The sequence below is a fragment of the Fukomys damarensis genome, unplaced genomic scaffold (genome assembly GCF_012274545.1).
Source record: "Fukomys damarensis isolate Sample0158 unplaced genomic scaffold, DMR_v1.0_HiC HiC_scaffold_23, whole genome shotgun sequence".
Lineage (NCBI taxonomy): Eukaryota > Metazoa > Chordata > Mammalia > Rodentia > Bathyergidae > Fukomys > Fukomys damarensis.
This window is the reverse complement of record NW_022900935.1, coordinates 16,623,213-16,643,052: the sequence shown is the minus strand read 5'-3', so window position 1 is coordinate 16,643,052 and position 19,840 is coordinate 16,623,213. Positions and strand designations below refer to the sequence as shown.

The 19,840-nt window shown below is 58.0% G+C and overlaps 1 protein-coding gene across 1 annotated transcript; it reads right to left on the bottom strand.

Moving 5' to 3' along the window:
• Window positions 1-2,701: 2,701 nt before the first annotated feature.
• On the bottom strand, window positions 2,702-10,080 carry Matn1 (matrilin 1). The gene is made up of 8 exons (XM_010621629.1): window positions 9,993-10,080; window positions 8,536-8,882; window positions 6,356-6,578; window positions 5,776-5,901; window positions 4,943-5,359; window positions 4,249-4,401; window positions 3,367-3,447; window positions 2,702-2,751 (listed from the first exon to the last, which is right to left on the bottom strand). Exons 1-8 carry the CDS (start codon window positions 10,078-10,080, stop codon window positions 2,702-2,704), a joined length of 1,485 nt encoding a protein of 494 aa, XP_010619931.1.
• Between the last annotated feature and the right edge of the window lie 9,760 nt (window positions 10,081-19,840).

Here is a 19,840-nt window from a genome sequence, read left to right as displayed (position 1 = left end):
CAGCACTCAAGAGGCTAAGACAGGAGGATCTTTGTGAGTTCAAAGCCAACCTGAAGTACAGAGTGAATTCAAAGCCAGCCTGAACTACATAGCAGGAACCTGTCTCAAAAATCCAAAAACGGGTTGGGGATTTAGTTCAGTGGTGCCGCTGCCTGCCTTGAAAGCACAAAGTACTGAGTTTCAATCCCTGGTACCAAAAACAAACAAACAAAAAAGAACAAAAGAAAGAAAGAAAAAGTCGGGTGTTCTGTTGTAGTGAACACAAAGCTTCTACATAAAGTGTCTCTGGGCAAAGAGTACAGACAGGGGCAACAAGGAGACCAGTGAATGAGACCCCATGTGACAAAAGATTCTTTGTCACTCCCCTCCCATGGAGAGCTGACATTATCGCCCTGGTCCTTGAATTTGGGCTGGCCTGCAACTGCAACTGCTTTGCAAATGCAGTGGGAACAAATATGCTAATTTGGGGCCTCCATCCTAAGAAGATCTTGGAAGCCCTGAGTTCCTGTGTAAGAAGTGCTGCAGAGTCCATGTGGAGGACGTAAGGCCCTGAGGCCACATGCAGAAATAGAAAAGCCCAGTCTTCCTAGTGGTTTCTACCAAGCCATTAGGCAGATGTGGCCCAGACGACTACAACACCAGCCAAGCCCACCAGCAACAGAAGAACCACCAACTGAGCCCAGTTGACCTCCTGAATCATGACAATAAAAGATGGCTGCTCTGAGCCACTAAGTGTGGGACTGTGTGTTACACTACAATATCTAAATGAAACATCTTAGGACCGGAAAGCCATCAACATCCCAACAAAAGCCAGAGGAGAGTGGCCTTGAATCTTTGCCCTTTAGAGTACCTGGAAAAGGACAGAGAACTTCCCAGCAACTGCACCACCAGTCAGGTTCCCAACTAAGGTTCCCAAGTCCATGTTCCAGGAGAAAGGATGCTGATTGGCCCAACTTGGGTCACTGGCCAATCAGCTGAGGCCAGGAACCATGGTTACACAGCACTGACTTTGAGGCTCCCTGCCTCTGCAAATGGGGAGGGCAGGGAGAGTCTCAGAAGAATAGAAGTATGGTCTGAGCAGTGACCACATGGAGACTGACAAGGAGCCTCCTGAGACAGCAGAAAAGCCCCTAACCAGGACGTGGTACAGGAAGGGCTCGCTGAGCACTGTGTAAAGTGCTGGTGGAGTCACAGGCCTGCGGTGGCTGTGTCACGGGGAGGGCTCTCCTGTGTGGCTGTACTGTCGGATTGATGTGGCTCTGGAGTGCTGTCACTGTTGTTTTTCTGCCTCTTTAAACTGCCTCCAAGGAAGATCTTTTGGAATGGTCTGAGCTTCTTGTAAAAGCCTTTTACATGCTCTCAAGTGTGAATCCAGTAGTAACACTAAAAAACGCTCCATTAAACAAGAATGAGTTCAGAAAATCACAAAAGCTCCCTCTCTGAGAGACAAAGGATGGAGACTGAGGAAAGGCACCGCTCCCAGGGTGCAGGGAAAGGCAGCTGGGGTCTCAGTGGGGCTGGCAGACCCCAAGTGGGTGGGCCAGGGAAGCTGGGTGCCAACCTCTCTCTGAGCAGTCCCTGTGGTGGCGGGGCTGCTCCGCCTCATCTGTGGGGTGTAGCCTGAAATCCACCAGCAAACAGAGGGGACTCCATGGGGCATGGTAGGAGGGCAGGGGCCCGAGCCAGCCCAGGCTCCGGCCTCTCCATCAACTTGCTCACACCGACATTCACATTCCGTCTCCCCGTTGGCTCCTCTATTCTGGTGGGGGGGCACAGGGCCTGGACACCACCCAGGGACACTCTCTTCTCCAGCTGGGCAAAGGTGGCATGAGCCTCTTTGTCCTGCAGCGTGTCCCTACGGGCAGGGCCTCTGTCCAGTCTCCCCTCTGCCTGCTGTGGGTGTGCTCTGCAAGCATTTGACGCCTGAATAAATAAGTGAACGTGCAAATGGAGTCGCCCTACCTGGTGCCTTTGCCCCTTTCCTCCGTCACCTTTTCCTCTTAATGTCCTGCAGTCCCTGATTCAAAGCCCACCTCTCCCCACGACCCACTGCCGGGCAGTCACTGCCGCAGACGTTCGGCCTCCCCGTTTGTAACACAGGGACATGCTCCGGGTGTGCTTACTGGGAGGGTGAGGTGCAGACGCATGAAAGAGTGTGTACCTGAAAAGGTGGGGCAGAATTGAGCTGGTTTGGGTGAGCCCATTGTCACCGGCACGGCCACCTCTGCTACCGTCCCTGCAATGACTCAGTCATTCCTCACCCCCTCAATCCCCTCTCCTGCCCCCCATAACCACACTGCCTCTAGCCCCGTTCAGTGCTTAAGTTACATCACATTTAATCGGTCTTCATCAGGAACAGAGAAATCGGAAAAGAGATTCACAGTGCTCAGAGTCGAGAAAGGGTCAAGTACAAAAAAAAATAGGAATATATTAAGCTTCTGGTTAGACAAAAATGCAAACACAGTGTCTCTCCCAGTCATCCCCGTGTTCTCACCGCTGCACACGTGATCCTGCTCACAGATACACACACTGCCAACGCAGCACACACACTGACGACACACTCCAGCCACCCAACGGCAGAGGCCGGGGAGGCCCAGGGCAGCTCCAACACCAGAGCCCTCCACAGCCCCCCACTGAAATGGAAAAGCTCCAGGGGCACACGCAGGACTCTGAGCCACGCTAGGAGTGGGCACAGGCGGCCTTAGACGATTCTGTTCTCCAGGACGGCCAGCCGCTTCCTCACAGCTTCAAGTGAGGCTGAGTTAAGGAGAGGCGCCCCACTTCCGGTTCCCTCCCGGTCCCGGTCCCGGTCCTGTTCCCTCCTAGTCCCTCTTGCACAGCTTTCTCCCACCCCTACGCCCCACGTGTCCTTCCCACTGTCAAAACTCATCCCTTCGACCTGCTCAAAACAGTGCTTTCCAAAGCCACGGCCGGTGACTGTGAGCCCCGAGTGCCCTCTGAGCCCTGGGTGCCCATGCACCCAGCGGCTGGCTCAGCTCTGCGGGTCCCCACCTAGTCCTGGCTGAGCCTGCGAGGTGTTCAGGGCCCAGGACATCTCTCGGTGGGGCTGGTGATTATCGTGTCACTGTGAGCCTGAGCAATGGGAAGTCTGCAGGCGCCATATTTCCCGAGCACATCCAGGAGCTGGGTCTTGCCTCAGTTTCTCTGTGCACCCTCTGGGGATTTCTGTACTGAAACTGCACCAAGGGTGGTGCATGCCTATCTGGCAGAATCCAGGCCTCCTTCGTCAGATGGATCCTGCCCTGACCCAAGCCCTCAGGGGCCAGGCCCTCCTCCCAACACCCCACAGTGCCCAGGCCCCCTTGCTTCTCCTGCGCCCCAACCCTGGCCTCTAGAAAAGGATATGTTTCCTGGCCAGGGCCTGCAGCAGCCCCTCCACTTTGGCTTGGACTCTCACAATGGCCTCACAGGCACACGGGTCTTCCTCTACAGTAGACAGGAAGTGGGGAAAGAGCAGGAAACTGTTGTGTGGCTGCAGAGGGTGGGCAAGAGCCACTGCCCAGGGACAGCACTAGGAAGACCTAGGGGATGAGGGGCCTAGGAGATCTGGGAAGGCAGAGGACAGAGAGAAGACAGCAGAAGGACAGCACCCCTGGTCATGACGGAGGGGCGACCCTGGATGTCTTCCTGGTTCCTTGGAGCCCAGACAAGGAGCTACAGGAACAGCTCCCGTGCTGGGCACTGCTCAGGGCCTCTGTGTCACCTCGGTGACTCTTCATGCCACCCCCGGATGTCATTAGTCCCAATCACACGTGAGGAATCCAAGTCACAACTTGCTGTGGCCTTCAGTGTTGGAGCCAAGACTCAAACCCAGGCATGCTGGCTCTGGAGCCCGGAGGGCTCTCCACCTGGACCACATGGCCAGGGCACCACAGAGGACAGGGGACGCTGTGGGTTCCATCCTGGCTCCCCAGTTATTAACAGTTGTGCCGCCCCCTCCCTGGCCTCCCTTGGTTTTCCTGTCTATGAAACGGGTGCAGTGATCTTCCTTCTGAGCAAGAGAAGCGATGTAGTATTTGGAGAGCCCTGGGAACAGCGCCATCCGTGAGAAGTGCATTTCATGTAAGTCTGCTGGAGCAGAAGTCGTCCCATTCAGCCCACCCTCCTGGCACTGCCAGCTTCTGCTGTCCATCAATCCACCCTGCCCTCCCTAGCCACCCCCAGGTCAGGGATGGCTGCAACCCACACTCACACTAAAGCCCCTCCTGCCCTCCCAGCCTCCCTCACCCACGCAGATTTTCTTCTGCAACTTCATGCCAATCTGGTTGATGGACTTGAAGTCAGCCGTGTAGAAGTAGTGCTCTGCCACGGGCTCTGAGGCGATTTCCCTCAGCTCGTCCTCAACAGCATTGCCCACTCCCACGGCAAACATCTCAAAACCTGCCAGAGGAAGGAGACAGGAAGGCTGCTGCCCAGACTGTGGAGATTCCAGGACACGGCCAAGCAGCCAACACCAGACACCTCCTGGTGGCAGCTGCTGGAATTACAGGCTCGATGCCTGGAACAAGACCCAGGGAGAAAACCAACATATACTGAGGTTCTATTATGTGTCATACCCTGTACCGGGAGCCTCATTTAATCCTCACAGTTACTCATCTAGTGCCTCATTTTCCTCATTTAATATGTGACAAAAGTGTGGGTCAGGCCAGTCTCTGGTGGGGTTTCCCTCCAACAGCTGGGGCATTCTTAGGGCAGATGTTCAGATGGAAGAGTTTCAAATCTTGCCTACAAAAGGACCATCAAGACAAGCCACTTGTTTGGGGGGGCTGTTCTGTCATAAGTATAAGAGAGATCTGGCCAACAGGTCCCTTTTCATTTAAAGGCACTAAAGTGTTTAGGGCTCTAATCGGAAGGCACCCAGATAAACCGTGAGTGCCCTCTGCTGTCACTGGTGTCGGTGGTCCAGGCAGGCAGCACCTACCGAGGTCCTTGGCCTTCCTGGTGGCATCGTTGATGTAGTCCTGGCTCCGGCCATCCGTAAAGACAATGCCCACCTTCTGGGCCCCAGGCCTGGCACCACTGGACACTGCGAAGGAGGTATCGATGAGATACTTGAGGGCCGCCCCGGTCATGGTACCTTTCTCCATGTAGGACATGTTCCGCACGGCCGCCTTGATGTCCTTCTTGGTGTGGAAGCGGCCCAGGGGGAACTCCTGGCGCACGGAGCTCGAGTACTGCACCAGCCCCACCTGGGCCTGCCTGTCCGACACATCCAGCGTGTCCACAATCTGGTTGATGAATTTCTTCACCAGCTCGAAATTCTCTGGCCGCACGCTCTTAGATCCATCGATGAGAAAGACCAGGTCAGTGGCAGAGCTGCCACTGCCACCCCTGCAAACTGGGAAGGGCACAGAGGCACGGAGATGAGCTTAAGACACCATCATCGGTCCCGGCCGTGGTTGGGCACCTGCCCCACACACACTCTGGGCTTAGGGGCCACCTGCTTTTGTCCTCAGAGATCCTCCCTAAAGTCAGCACTACTGGCCCCAATGTACAGCACTGGAACAGCTGACAAATCACGTAGGTCAGGGACAGTGGCGCTGAGACTTGACCTCAAGACTATGTGAGTCTTTCCTCCATCCTAAACCCACCACCCAGTGTGATCGAGAAAGGGACACGTACCAGGACACCACACCTGTGTACTTTGAAGGCAGCCAAGTACTGGGAGGCTTGGACAAGCTCCCTGCAGGGCAGCACAGCCCCGCCACCTTCCCTCCTTCCCTCCCCAAGCCTCGTGCCTGTCCAGCCACTGACCACTGCAGGTCTTGCCATCGCTGTTCAGGGTGAAGCCCTCGTGGCAGGTGCAGGTGTAGGAGGCCGGGGAGCTGAGGCACACCTGCTCACAGTCGTGATCCCCTGTGGCACACAGGTCTGACACCACTGGGGGACAAGGGGGAGGCCCAGATCTCACAGGGAGAAGTCTCTGGACATCTCCCTCCCTGACCGCAGAGACCAGGGCTCTTCACACCCTCGGGGGAACTGAGACCCCACAACACACCAGATGAAGTCTCAACCCAGTGCAGGAACCACTGCACAGGGAGCAAACTCCCTGAAGAAGGTAAAAATGCCAGTGATCAAAACAAAGGCCCTCAAAAGGGGTAAAGGCCATAGGAAAAGGTCCTTGAATCTGTTCTGTTAACTGCTGCACCACCCAATGCACACAGCACACAGAACTGAACCAAGGATAATGAGTTAATCACCATGTGCGGAGCATTACACGCTACCTTACCCCTCATTCGACCTCAGTTAAAATCCTCCTCTTCTTAGACCCAACGCCCGAGGAGGAGAATCCCACCCTGGCCCCGCCCTCCCAGGCTGGCCCCGCCCCTCGCACCACAGAAAGCCTCCTGGAACTTCTTCGACAGCTTTTGGATGACACCGTAGCTCTCCACGTAGTCCACGTGCTCGTCCTGCGGATCGCTGGCCATCTGCCGCAGCGTGGCCTTGTCCACGCGGCCCACTCCGATGGCGAACAGCTCGATGCCACTGGCCCGAGCCCGCACAGACACTTCCCTCACGCTGTCCTGGGGCCTCCCGTCGGTCACCACGATGACCACCTGTGACACGCAGGACCCTGTGAGGACCAGCCCTCCCCTCCCTGCGTGGGTCCAGCGGGAAGCCCTGCGGACCTTGACAGAAGAGGAACCAGAGCTGCCAGCCCAGGGCTGGTGCGGGTTTGACCCCAGGGAGGAGTCCGGCTCTTGTGTGGTCTCATCCAACTCGGGCCTGGACACCTCGTCTCAGGCAGACAGCCCTGAGGTCATGGAAAGGCCAAGCCCCTGCAAACTAAGGCCTCCGGTGATCTGCCTCCTCCCCGCCCTAGGTACTGCTCCCCTTGAGACTGAGGGGTACCCTGCACGCAAGTTCTGCAGCCAGAGGCTCAGCATGGACTGAATGCCTTGCTCTGAGGCCCAGTTACTCCCCATTGTGGCCAAGCAAGGGCTCCAGCGCCGTGCATTCTGCAATGTTACCACCAGATGGCAGCCGAGGATAACAAAGGGTATCTGCTTCTGTGCCCAGGGAGGAACCAACCTAAGAAGGGAAGATGTCGCCCCTTTATTCCTCCACACCCCAGGATGATGACACCCAGTCCCAGGGTCCACGCTACTCTGCCCAATTGGAACCCCCCCTTCTTTGCTGCTGACTCCTGCGCCCTGCCCTGGGTCCTGGCCTAAGCGCTGTCCTGGGTCTGTGGTAGAGTAGTTAGGACAGGCTGGGGGAGAAGCGTACCTCCACCTTCCAGAGCCTCAGTTTCTCCATCTGTGCAAAGGGTTTGTGGTTGGTCAAGTGAGGCGATTCGGATGAGGAGCCAGGATGGGGCAGCTGTTTGCACCAGTGCCGTTACCTTGGGCCCCCCGGGGGGCGTGGGCACGGCCTCCTCCCTGCTGAGCGCCGAGCTCCCGGCACCACCTAGCTGTGACTGCTCCCTGCCAGAGGCTGGCTGTCCATGAGCTGCACCCCAGCCCTGACTTTTCCTCCATCTGCTCTATGCGCAGGGACGTCGGGGCTGAGCTCCTCTCTGCATGCCCAGCTGGGAACGCCATCCTCCCTGCCCGCCCTGGGCCACTGGTGAGCCCTGGAGATGGCAGCCGCCCGGATCACTGCCATTGCCTTTACCGCCAGTCCCGGCCACGGCATCTCGTGTGGGGTCCCGAGTGGGCCCGGGGAGACCAGCAGGTTGTCTGCTGTGTCTTCTCCTCGAGGACACTGATGGCTGGTGCTGCGTCTGTGCTGTTTGAGCACTGCAACCGCTGAATAGCTGGGCAAGTTGCTTCGGCGCCCTGTGCCTTGGTTTCCCCTTCCGTGAAGCAGGGCCACACCTCCGAGCTGTCACTGGCCTGCTGTGTGCCAGAGTCAGTGTGTGGAGGAAGATAAAGGGGCGCACACACCCCCGCCTGGGCCCTGGGCAGGGGAGGGGGACCTTGCAATGGGGAAGTGCTGGAAGGTGCAGAAAGGGCTGGCCTTGCAGGCCCTGTGCTGAGCCCTGAAACAGTGCCCATGTAGTGCAAACCAGCGGGCTCCTGGGGCCCCGGTGACTGGGCAGCAGGGGCTCCTGCCGTACTTCCCCGAGCCCAGTGCTCAGAGATGAAGCTAACCTGGACTGATGCACCGAGGGCCTGACGGATGTCACGCTCACTCTGAGCACACAGTGCAATGCCCGCAGCCCTCAGATCAGCCCTCTGACCAGGCGTTTCATGGATGGGGAAACTGAGGCACAGTGGGGTGCCGTTACCCCACCACATGAGTGCCTGCCTACCCTACTCCATCTGCAAGGGCGTGGACTGGCCACGGGCCCAAGGTCAGCAGAAAGGAGATGGCCACAAGCTGGCCCAGTGGTGAGCTCCAGGGCTCTGAGGACAAGGTCCCAACCCGGAGGCACCATGCCTGGCTGGGAACTTTTGCCTGCTGACCTCCCCTGGGCTCTCTTTCCCAGGCTCTGGAGTAGCCTCCGCACGGCGGTGGGAGCACAAGTGAAATGCAGCTCGAGCCCATCCGCAGGGCCGGCTCACGCACCTTGCTGATGTCGGGGGACCTGGTGCGACGGCCGTCGGCGTCGCTGAAGGCCCTGGTGATGGCGAACTGGAGGGCCAGGCCGGTCATGGTGCCCGTGGACAGCGGCTGGATGCGGCGCACGGCCTGGAGCAGCGCGACCTTGGAGCTGTGGGCGTGCAGCGGGAACTCGTGCTTCACGGAGCTGGCGTAGTTGACCACGCCCACCCGGGTGGCGTTGGGCCCCACGTCCAGCGACTCAATGACCTGGGACAGGAACACCTTCACCTTCTCAAACTCCACGGGCCGCACACTTCGTGAGCTGTCGACGACAAACACCAGGTCCGTGGGCCGCGTCCGACAGAGGTGCCCTGGGAGGGGGAGGGGAAGAAGCCAGAGTGCGACCGAGGTCGGAGGACACAGCTTCTGAGTCCTCGGGGAGTGGGCGGGCCTCAGCGGCCAGCTGGTCCGTGGTCAGTGTGAGGGAACCCTGAGGGGTTCGCCAAGGCCACAGCTTGGCTTGTGGGAAGACAGTGTCCAGGGCAGCCCTAGGCCCCTCGCTTCCCGCCTGAGCCTCAGCTTCCTCTTCTGTGCAGTGGGCTGACCACCCCTCAGGATGGCTGTCATCCTAGCTGGACAGGTGGGCAGGGAGAGTGGTGGGCACAGCCTTGGGGGCCCCTGTGGTGCCCATCAACGTGGGCATCAGGTGAATCGGCAGAGTGGAGGCCCTGCCCCGGCCTGGTGAAGCCAGCGAGCTCAGGTCTGCCAGGCAGAGCTGGAAGCAGGAATTCCCAATGGCCGCTTTGACAGCCTAGCCAGGTGTGCCCCAAGTCACCCCCAGGGCCCACTGTGGCTGCGGACCTAGGGAGGCTGCAACACGCTCTGGATCACAGAGGTGTGGGGAAGGGCTGATGGGCGGGGGTACTTTTCTCCCAAGATCCGCACTCATCAAAGCCCGAGGACAGCCAGGTGTAGCGGCACACCCCTGGAATCCCAGCACTCTGGAGGCTGAGGCAGGAAGACAGGAAGTTCAGCCCAGCCTGGGCAATTTAGTGAGACCTTGTCTCAAAATAAAAAATTAAAATAGGGCTGCAGTGAAAAGGCTGGGGGTTCAGCCCCCAGCCTTAAAAGAAAACAAACCAAACCTGTGGGAATGAGGAGGCCGAGGCTGTAACTCAGTGGCAAGGTGCCTGCCCACCATGCACAAGGCCCTGGCTCTAGCCCCAGTACCACAAAAGAAAAAAGAACAGCAGTGCCGAGAGCTCAGCCCTGGGTCCCCGGCACCCACAGCCGAGGTCTGAGTCCTGCCACGCCTGGTCCCTGGGCAGCCTGCCCTTACCCTTGTCAGCACCTCCTTCGCTGTGGCTCCCGCTGCCTCTCCTGCTCCCTACCCCGATCCTGGATCCCAGGGAGCCTCTGCCCACCTCCAGCTGTCATCGGAGGCCTCTCACCCAGTGTCCCCATGTCACACAACCCCTCACCTCTGGACTGGGGGTCAAGGCTGAGGCTGCCTGGGGCCTGGAGCAGCAGCAGGGCCCAGAGCCCGAGGCCTGCCGAGACGACCCTCATGGTGCAGGCTGTGGCTGGCACGGTGTGGGGGCCAGCGGCCCATCTTATCAACCTTGCTGGCCAGGGGTGGGGCCGGGCTGAATGGAGGTGTGTGTGCCTGGGGAGGGAGCGCCCGCCCTGCCCTGCCCTGCCTGCAAGAGGCCCCTCCAACCACAAGGGCTCCTTTGCCTGCAGAAGCAACCAGAGCCGAGGCTGGAATTCAGGAAATCTCAGGTGGGCGGGGGTGGCTGAGCCCGTGCAGACTTGGAGCTGCCACCCAGTGACACCTGAGGGCAGTGGCCTCACCCCAGCCTGCCCGGCACCTTCACCCCACACCCCAGTCCTTCCCCACCCACAAGTCTAACCCCAAATCCTCATTTACATGCTTACTATGCCTGGCTGTCCCTGCCTCTCCTCCCCAACTGCCCCCTGACTCTCCTCAAAGGCCACTGGGCCTTTGCAGATATGGGACCACCTGCCCAGAGCACGATTTCCTCCAGCTGCCTCTGCCTAGCACAATCCTGCAAGGTCCCGACTGCAGCCAACATGGACTCGTGCCCTTAATGTGCATAAGTGGCAGGGAAGGTGATGAAGAACAGATGTGGGCACCGGATCTCCTGGGATGGCTAAACACCACCTGCGTGACCACAGACGAGTTACTTCACCTCTCTGGGCCCAGAGGGTCACCTGGAAATGAAGGCTGACACCTGCGCCTGCCTCTTCTGGTGACCTGGGAGCCACGCTGTTGTTCCCTGCATTCATGGGAGAGGAGCTCAAGCAGAGAGACCTGGTGTGACCTGCCTGACATCACACAGCTCAGTGTCACTGCAGGGAAAGGGCCCAGGCCTGACTCAGCCCCGCTTCTGGCTCCTCCATGCCCGCCTCTCCCCAGGCCCCCGGCTGTGCCCTTCTGCCCCACCCAAGAGCTGGACGTCTCTGCTGCATTCATCTCTGCACCCGGGATGGAGAAGGCTGAGGCCAGTGGTTGGACGAGGTTGCGTGCAATTTCCTGGCTCCCAAAGACTCATGTGTTGACACGAGGTCAGCAGATAAAATGGGGTGTGATGGCCCATCTGTCAGATGGGGAAACTGAGGCCCACACACATTCACCGACTAGCCTAAAGCTGCCCAGCCAGGTTAGGAGCGGGCAAGCGTAGAAGTGCCGTCCTCCTGTGTGCCCACCTTATGAAAAGTCAGTGAGGGTCCTTTCCTGTTTAATCTTCATTCGCTCCTGTTCATGGCTCCCCCAAATCTGAAAGCCTTCGGGGCTCATGGCTCCTCTTCCCTCCACATCCCAGAGGTCTAATTCTCTACTCAGGAGTAGCGGCGGGGTCTCCAGGACCAGGGTGCACACCCTTCCAGGTTGGGTTGTAAATGTGTCCCCTCCCTCCCCGGGGATCTTTCCTGTCTCCGTCACCACTGCGCCCCTGGGAATCTGCAGAGCAGATGAAGAAGTAAATGAAAAGAAGGAACCAGTGGCAGGTGGGTCCAAGTCTCCCGTCACCCACCAGAGGTCACACCAGGGCCAGCGCTGCCGATCCTGGTCCTGGCCAGCGTCTCCTCCCTGAGGACAAGGCACAAAGCCCTGTTGGCTGTGAGGTGGCTGGGCCCATGAAGCCGCCCTTTCAGGCGCTGTGAATGGCAGGTCTGTGAGGGAACCGTGGGCACACAAGGCCTCCTCTCTCAGGGCCACAGGCCGGCTTTAAAGACTGGGCCTGGCTTCCAGGGAGAAGGGCACTGTCACATTCCGCAGCGAGGCCACAATGGGGCTGGAAGTCCCGCATATACATCGGGGAGAGAAAATAAATATTTATATATTTTTAAATGTGAAACATTTTTCCCTAGGACTCAAAATTGGGAGCAGTGTGTCTGGTGTTAGCCAGAGGGAAAGGTGAGCATGGGAAGGGGTCTCTTCTGGGCCCCTGGGGTGACCCTGGGGGACTCCTGACCTCTGCACCACTTCGCTTTCCGGAAGCCTTAAGTCCTAGTGTCAGCCCAAGCGGCAGCATTCTTGATGGCCTGTGGGGCCGGGCGGGGGCTCTGTGGGAACCTGCAGGACCCCCACTGCGGTGCTCCTCAGAGCAGACCTGGCCATCCGGCACCGCGGGGAGGGAGTCACAGTCTCTTCCATGGTGGACTGTCCCCTTGGTCCCTGGCCATTCTTGGCACAGTCTGGCTGTACCCGTGTAACCCTGCACTAGCACGATTTATTGACTTAAAGATAAAGATCTTCAATTAACTCTGGGACAACTCACTTTTTAAAAATTTCTCCTCTTCCTAATGAGTAATAACCATGAAATGGCCTGTTTGAGGTACAGTTCATGTGTTTATTCCAGTGCACGTTCAAACTAATTGAACTTAACTTCTCCATAGAGCAGAAAAAAATCCTCCTGCGTCTGCCAGCCATGTGCATGCCCGATGTGGAGGGGTCCTGAGACTCGGGAAGGACTTTGCAGTGGGACAGCTGGGTTGATCCCAGCCTCTGTCACCTGACAGCAACAGGGACCCCAAGTCCCTCCCTCCCTTTTCTACTCTTCAGCTTCAAGTCTGTAAAGTCGGGTCCCTGGGTTAACGTCACGGGCTGCTTGTGGAACGCAAGGCAGTGAAGGCTGTGTGCGTGTTTTCTGTTCTTTGCAGGTCTTCTTGTACCAGTCAGCAGAAGAGACGCAGCGGTAACAAACATGCCCTGAGTCTCAGTGGCTCTGCTGGGGCTTCATTTCTCTCCCATGACATAGTGAAGCAGCCAGCAGGAGCCTGTCCATATGACCTCTCCCGAACTATCTCTGCCCGGCTGTCCCATGGCCTCCTGTCTGGCCGCATGGTTAAGAGAGACTGCTCCTAGCTCTCAGACAAGGACCACACGCAGTATGGCTCCTGGATGCCCAGGGGTGGGATGTGGGCACTTAGCAAGCACTGACAGCCTCTGGCACCCTCCTGTGGCCTCCGCATCCATATCAGAACTCAGACTTGGCCTGGCACAGTGGCATAGCTCTATCTAGTCCCAGCTGCTTAGGAGGGTGAAGCGTGAGGATGGCTTGAGCCCAGGTGTTCGAGGCCAGCCTGGGCGATGTAACAAGACCTGTTCTCCAAACATTCAGACTTAGCTGGGCGTGGAAAGCCTTTCCCAGTGTTCTGGCCACTTCTTCAGGCCGTTGCTGGCCTCCTGTCTCTCCCTTCTTCCCTGCCTCTCTCCAACCGTCCCGCTCTCTTCCCTGCTGTAAGATGAGTCACTCTCCTCGGTCTCTGCTGGTACCTTTTTTCCCTTACTTGGAGCAGCTCTGTATCCCACCTTACCCACTGAGTGGCTCTTGCCCTGTGAGACCAAGCCTCCGAGATGGATGTCCCCCTGTTCACCACTTATTGTCAGTCTGGGTCTCAGCACGGTGCTGCGTTTCACCTGGGAGAATGTGGGGCTCAGAATCTCAGGCTCTGAGGGACTTCAATGACCACTTGGACCAGTATATCCAAGCCGGGCCGGGCAGCCCACTCACCCAGAGAGGCGGTACAATGCTACCTAGGCCGGTGCCTTCTGGGGCCAGTGGGCCAGCCATGCCCTGGGGCTTTGATCAGGAAGGGGCAGTGAACACCGGGAGGGAGGCGTGGGGTTGGCCCTGGGATTCTCAGCTCGCCGTGGCTGCCCACCCCACGGCCCTGCAGCCCACCTCTGAGTGCGGTGCGCCTGCACCAGGCGGTTCCCACAGACACGCAGTGAGTAAGCCACCGGAGAGTGGTCGCCCTCGAAATCTCCCTCAACCAGGACTAGGAGCTGAGCACAAATATCCAGCCTCCCTGCCTCCACCCAGGACACTCCCAGATGTGCTCTCTGGGGTGCTGGGAGGGGCTCTGACACGCACCATCTGTGTGCGTTTATCCCTTCCCTGACTCCCTCTCACCTCTCTCCTTGTGTTTCCCAGAATTGCCTGCACCCGCATCCTTGCTGGGGCTGCTCAGAAAAGGTTGCCCCACTTCTGGAGTCCACCACAAGCCTGTGTGTGGGGCTTCTAGGGAGGGGAAGAGAACAGATCTCTGATGGTGAAGCCGCTGGACAGCTGGGACTGCAGGCTCTGGGCGGAACCCTCACCTAGATGCCTTCGAAAGTTCTCCTCTGTTCATATTTCCCTCTGTTCCCTCAGACTGTTGCTAAAGTCTGGCTAAGATTTTACAGAAGAAAGATACAAACTCCCAGGCAACTCTGCATTTCTAAGCCGTCTGGTGGCTCTGCTGTAACTGACCCCCTGCTCCCCAGCCCCATGTGGAGCTCCAGTGCTCAGCCTGGGTCAGGGGGGCACCCCTGCTCGGAGCTTGCTATCCCTACCCAGCTCTGTTCAGCTGGGAACTCAGCTGGGCCCCCAGGGTGCCAGGCCCTGATGATCATGGTCCCATCTCACCCTTAGCAAAACGCCTCGTTCCGTACCACTGTCTTTAATGACACGTGACCGGCAGACCCCCTGCACCCTGGCACCTGCTCCCAGTGTCATTTCAGCTCCTCTCTTTTCCTCTTAAAGATTTGAGCTCTGTGGGCTGGGGATGTAGCTCGGTGGTGGCACCATGCCTGCCTGGTAAGTGCTGGGTCCTGAGTTCAATTCCCTTCCAAAAAATAAAAAGATTTGAGCTCTGATTTAATGCAGTCCTCCAGCTAGAAGAACAGACCTTTTCTCCTGACCTTTCCAAATCCCTGCTGCTTTCACCTTCACCTCAAAACAGAGCTTCAGCCTACATAGAGGGGATTCAGCTAGCTCCCCTCTTCCCCTACTTTCTCTTCGGTGTCAGACCCCTTGCTCTATGCTGACCAAAACAGGAGACATTCAGATTGCTCTTGCTGCCACTAGAGGTTTAGTGAGGGAAAAAGAAAACCTCCTTCCCGTGGAAAAAGGGTAAGGCATCCATGTTCTGTTGCTTGGTAAGAAATCACCACTAACTCAGCATCTCAAAACAGCCCTGCATCACCTCAGTCTCTCTCGGCCAGAAGTCATGATGTAACCAAGGCAGACACTGCTTAGTGTCCCATGAAGCTGGGGCCAAGATTCCTTTCTGGGGCTTGGGTCCTCTTTTGGGCTGCCTTGGTGGCTGGCAGAATGCAGGTTCTGGAGATTGTAGAATGAGCCTCCCCCTGGCTGTTCTCTTACTGGGTGCAACAAACAGGAATGAGGTTTCTTATGAGATGACCCCTTAAGTCCCCTCTCATGCTTTGATCCCGCTTCAGGAAGAGCCCTGTCCCTTTGGAGCTGTCACCTGATTCAGCCAGGCCCACCCAGGCTAACCTCTCTTAAAATCAGCTGTGCTACCCCCTGTAACATACTCAGAGGAGTCCCATTCCTTCTCCCACACTCACGGGGAGGGAATTACACAAGGGCACAGATCACTGAGGGTCACCTGGAACCCTCCCTGCCTCAAGGGTACACAGAGGTGCGAAGGTGGGTGGGGGAAGGGCAGGACAGTGGCAGGGAGCACGGCACTTCTTTCTGGTTTGGGGAAGGCTGCCTCTGTGTGGAGAGGCCTGCGTGCTCCGGGGGTCAGTCCTGTGGTTCGTGCCCCTGGCCCCTTCTCCGTGGTGCCATCTCAGCAACGCAGAGGAAGCCACTGTGGGCTTGGGGACTGTGGGCCACTGTGGGGTTTTTTCTCTTGGCTGTGCTGAGGATTGAACCCAGGGCCCGGGGCCTGCTAGGCACACACGCTACCACTGAGAAATGCGACAAGGTCAAAGCTGTCCCACCCCCAGCTGTGGTAAGGGGGTCCCACCCTTCTCCCATCTCTCACGGGATCTGTCCCAGGCAGAGGGCCAGGACCTGCACAGCCATCCACCGTTTCCCTGTCCCTCCCACTGTCTCCCCCCAACGGTGGTCGGACACCCCACTTCCCCCAGAGTGCCCACGGGAACTCAGCCGCACCCACAGATAAGGCTGCAGGGAGTCCTGTCCAGGTCACGAGTTACTACGGGAGAGACGAGTCCCCCTCCGATGCAGGTCAGGCTGTGTCCCTGCCTGGAGCATCCCACCCCACCCCACCCTGCCACACAGGAACAGCGAGCAGAGGCCAGTGCCACTGTGGTCATCTGCACCTCTGGGGTGGCAGCAACCCAGCTCTACTTCCAGCTGTGGCTCCCGGGGGGCTGACACTGGGATCCCGGTCAGGTCGCTCTTGGTGGCCAACTAGGGTGGCTTCCCCCTGGGTCCTAAGAGAGAGGCTGGAATGTGACCAGACCCAGGGCGCCCAGCCAACCAGCAGGGGACAGGAGCCTGTGGCCTCAGATACCCACAGGGGCTGTTCTTCCACCCACAGCCAAGGCTCTGCAGTCCCCACAGAGCCAAGGTCAGCCAGAGGGAAGGTCCACCCCTCTTCCTTTAGTGTGTTTTTCTTGACGCATAAAATGATTCTGTTGCAACTCAGAGATATCGCTGGTGCTGGGTGGACCTGAGTGGCCTCCCCGGAAGTCCGCTCGCCCCAATCACAGCTCAAGGCTCCGCACCACAGAGTGGGCTCCCCTTCCCCACCTCCCCATCCTGTCCACCTGCGGTGTGAACCTCAGCCTCTGGGGTGTGAAGTGTCACACATAGCTCAGGGCACTCTGCAGTGCTGTGTGGGTCACAGACTGATCAGCTTCACATCCTGTTGGTGGGTTCACAACTCTGTGAGCCTGGGTGACCCCCACATCCTACCCACACATCCAGCTCCTGCCCCCTCACTCCCCTGAACTCCAAGCCCCTCTGATCACATATCCCCCGAGAGAGCGCAAACCCTAGCACCTCATCTTCCATCCCTGCCCTGTGTGCTCAGTTCCCAAATGCTCTCCGTGACTGCACACCCACCGTGGCGTCCTCCTTCTGGGTTCTGGGTTCGGATTCCTGGGCATGGCCACTGCCCAGCTTCATGCTCCGGGCCGTTCACCATGACCGTTTCCCATCAGCCTCTCCCTGGGCCGCAGTGGACCCCATCCTCCAGCAGGAGAGCCACAGGGCCCCGTGAGCAGTCACTTCCTCCAGCCCCCACATTTATGAAGCCGCCTTCTCTGGCCCAGGGACTCCGCAGGGGCAAAGCCCAGCCTCTGATTATCTTCTGGGAGCATACTTAGTTCTGTGGTCATGCTGCCCTTCTGTTTACCATCTCCCAGGGACCCAGAGCTTGTGGGGCCATGTCTACCACCCCTGAGGCTGGTGGCCAAGGCCCTGCAGGATCCCAGCTGTCTGTTCTGTCTTCCCTAAATGCACCTTCAGCTCCAGGTCCCTGGACTTAACACCAGATGCCTCTACCTGATGAGCTTTTAGTACTATTCAAGCTTTGTAGAAGGCATTGCAGGGTGGGTTGCTCCATATTCCCCTTGCAAAATACATCCATTTCCCAGGCTCTCTTGCAGCTAGTGCTGCTGGCCAGGATACAACCAACCCTGACCAATGAGAGGTAAAGGAGCTGCTGAGTGAAAGGGCACTGTTTCTGGGAAGGCTTTTGTCTTCCTACCTTGAGAACTGATGTGTTAGAAGGAGTAGCAGCAGCTGTCTTAAGAGCAGGAGGGAAAGATGAACAGCGATTGAAAGATTCGGCCCTAGCACTCTTAAGCTGATGAAATTACACCAGTAACTGTCTACATCTAGATTTCTTGCTAAATATGAAAAATATACCCCAGATTGTCCAAGACGCCAAGGTGTGGGTTTCTGCTCTGTGTCACCCTCCTGACTGAACACACTCTCTCTTCTGAGGATCTACGTTTAACTCATTTGCTTCTCATGAATCCTGCGGCGGTCCTTGCTACCCCATTTTATAGATGAGAAAACTGAAGTTCAGAGCGTGGCCTAGTACTGTTGGGTGGAGCTTGGATCCAGCCCTCCAGGGTCCCTCTCTAACCCGTGCAGCCCTGTCCTGTCCACCCCAGGCCCCCGTTCTGGTATAGAGGACATCTTCCCCCTCCTCCACCCGGCTAACCTAGCCCTGCTCCAACTCAGGAGTCACCAGGAAGCCTGCCTTCACCCAGCTCCCTCCCGTCCCAGCACCCCTCATGGGCATTACAATTGCTCCCACCTCTCTCACTCGCTGTGGCCCTGAGAGTGAGGATAGGCGGAGCCTCAGTCATCTCTGCTCCTGGCATGTGGGGAGGAGGCGGAAGTCCTTGCTGCAGACAGCAGACAGCCCCATGTAAAAGCTCAGCTGGGAGGGAGGGGCTCCCCATCCATGGGCGTTGGTGGTGCAAGCTGGCCAGGAGCCTGCACCCAGAATCAGGGGGACCTGCAGCCTTCAAGGTCCCTCTGCTCAGTGTCCTCATGTTCCCTGGCCAGTTCCAATGTCCTGCCACACCCAGAGGCTCCCTGATGCCCATGAGGCCCAGCGCCAGGCCTCAAAAGGTGAGTGTGACTTTGGGCAAACACCTTTCCTTCCCCAGCCTCAGGACTGGCCATAGCACAACACATGCCATACGAGGCCACTGGAGACTTGAGAAGGTGACACTGCAATGGCCGGTGGAACATGGGAGCTGTTCCTTCCCTGTCACCGCCCTCATTTCTGCTGCTCAGCAGCCTGGGCTCATTTCACAGCTCCCTTCCCTCTGGACACCGCCTATCCCACAAGCCCCCTCCCCGGCAGGGCAACTTCCGGGCATCCAGCTCCACCGGGCCTCTCCTGGGGCTCCTCCTGTCAATGGCCCCAGTGTGTGCCCACGCTGGCAGTGACTGTCATGCAAGGCTGCCCAGCAATCGCTGCATTGGACTTGGCCAGCTACACAGACTTCCCCAAACCCAGCTATTTCCTGTCCTTCGGCTACCCCATCCCAGCTGCCTGGCCCCTGGGCACAATCCCGCCACACATCTCAGACTGCTCCTTGGCTCCAGGCCTGGGCTGGGGGTGGGGGAACTGTCCAGGGAGGGACTGGACAGTACATCAGCCAGCTCAGGGTCCCCTGGTCCACAGGACGCACAGCTATGGACCTTGCTTCTTCCTCCCTTCACGAGCTCATATGGTTGGGACCCCAGCCCTCTCGACAAAAGAGGTACTGAGTCTAATCCTGACTGTAGTCTCAGCCAAATCACCTGATATCTCTGGCCTCTGTTCCCTGGTGTATGAGCAGGAGCTCAGTTCCCATCTCTGTTAGACTCATTCTTCTTTCATTGCCTGGGGATCTGATCAAGAGCAAATAAACTGTGTGAGGAAATCTACCAGCCCCAAGAAAAAGTGACAGTACCGAAAGGGCAGCAACACCTCTCGCACCTGTCCCCGCTGCTGTCCCGCAGGATGACTTCACCAGCCTTGTCACAGTCGTTCAGAGACTCCTGTTCCTTGGTGTGGCATTCAAAGGTCTCTCGGGGCTATTATGGTATTGGTGACGAGCCCAACTGTGACCCTCCTGGGCTCTCGGGCAGGCCCTCAGCAGCTCAGCAACCCCACAGTGAGGGTGGGAGCCATTGAGGCCCACATCTCCAGACAGCCTGGGGCCCCCTCCAGGAAGCCCTATGTGGCCCCTGCTGTGCCTGTCATCCACTTTCCCTGTGGAGTTGCTGCCCTGGACTGTGGCAGTCATTCACAGATCTGCCTTGTACTCCAGCATGGGGCTCACTGGCCACAAGTCAGCCCCGAGGGTGGAGCGGGCCCTGGCTCTGGGGAGCAGAGAGGTGCTGGCCAGGTGTGCAGACACAGAGCTTGCTTTAGGAGACCCTCCGTGCCCGTGGGGCAGAATCAGCATCCAATCAGGATGCTTCTTGGCTGGGCAGGTCCAGGGCTAGGGTTTCTGGCCTGAGCAAATGTGCATGTGTGTGTGTGTGTGTGTGTGTGTGTGTGTGTGTGTGTGGGTGTGGCTCTCTGG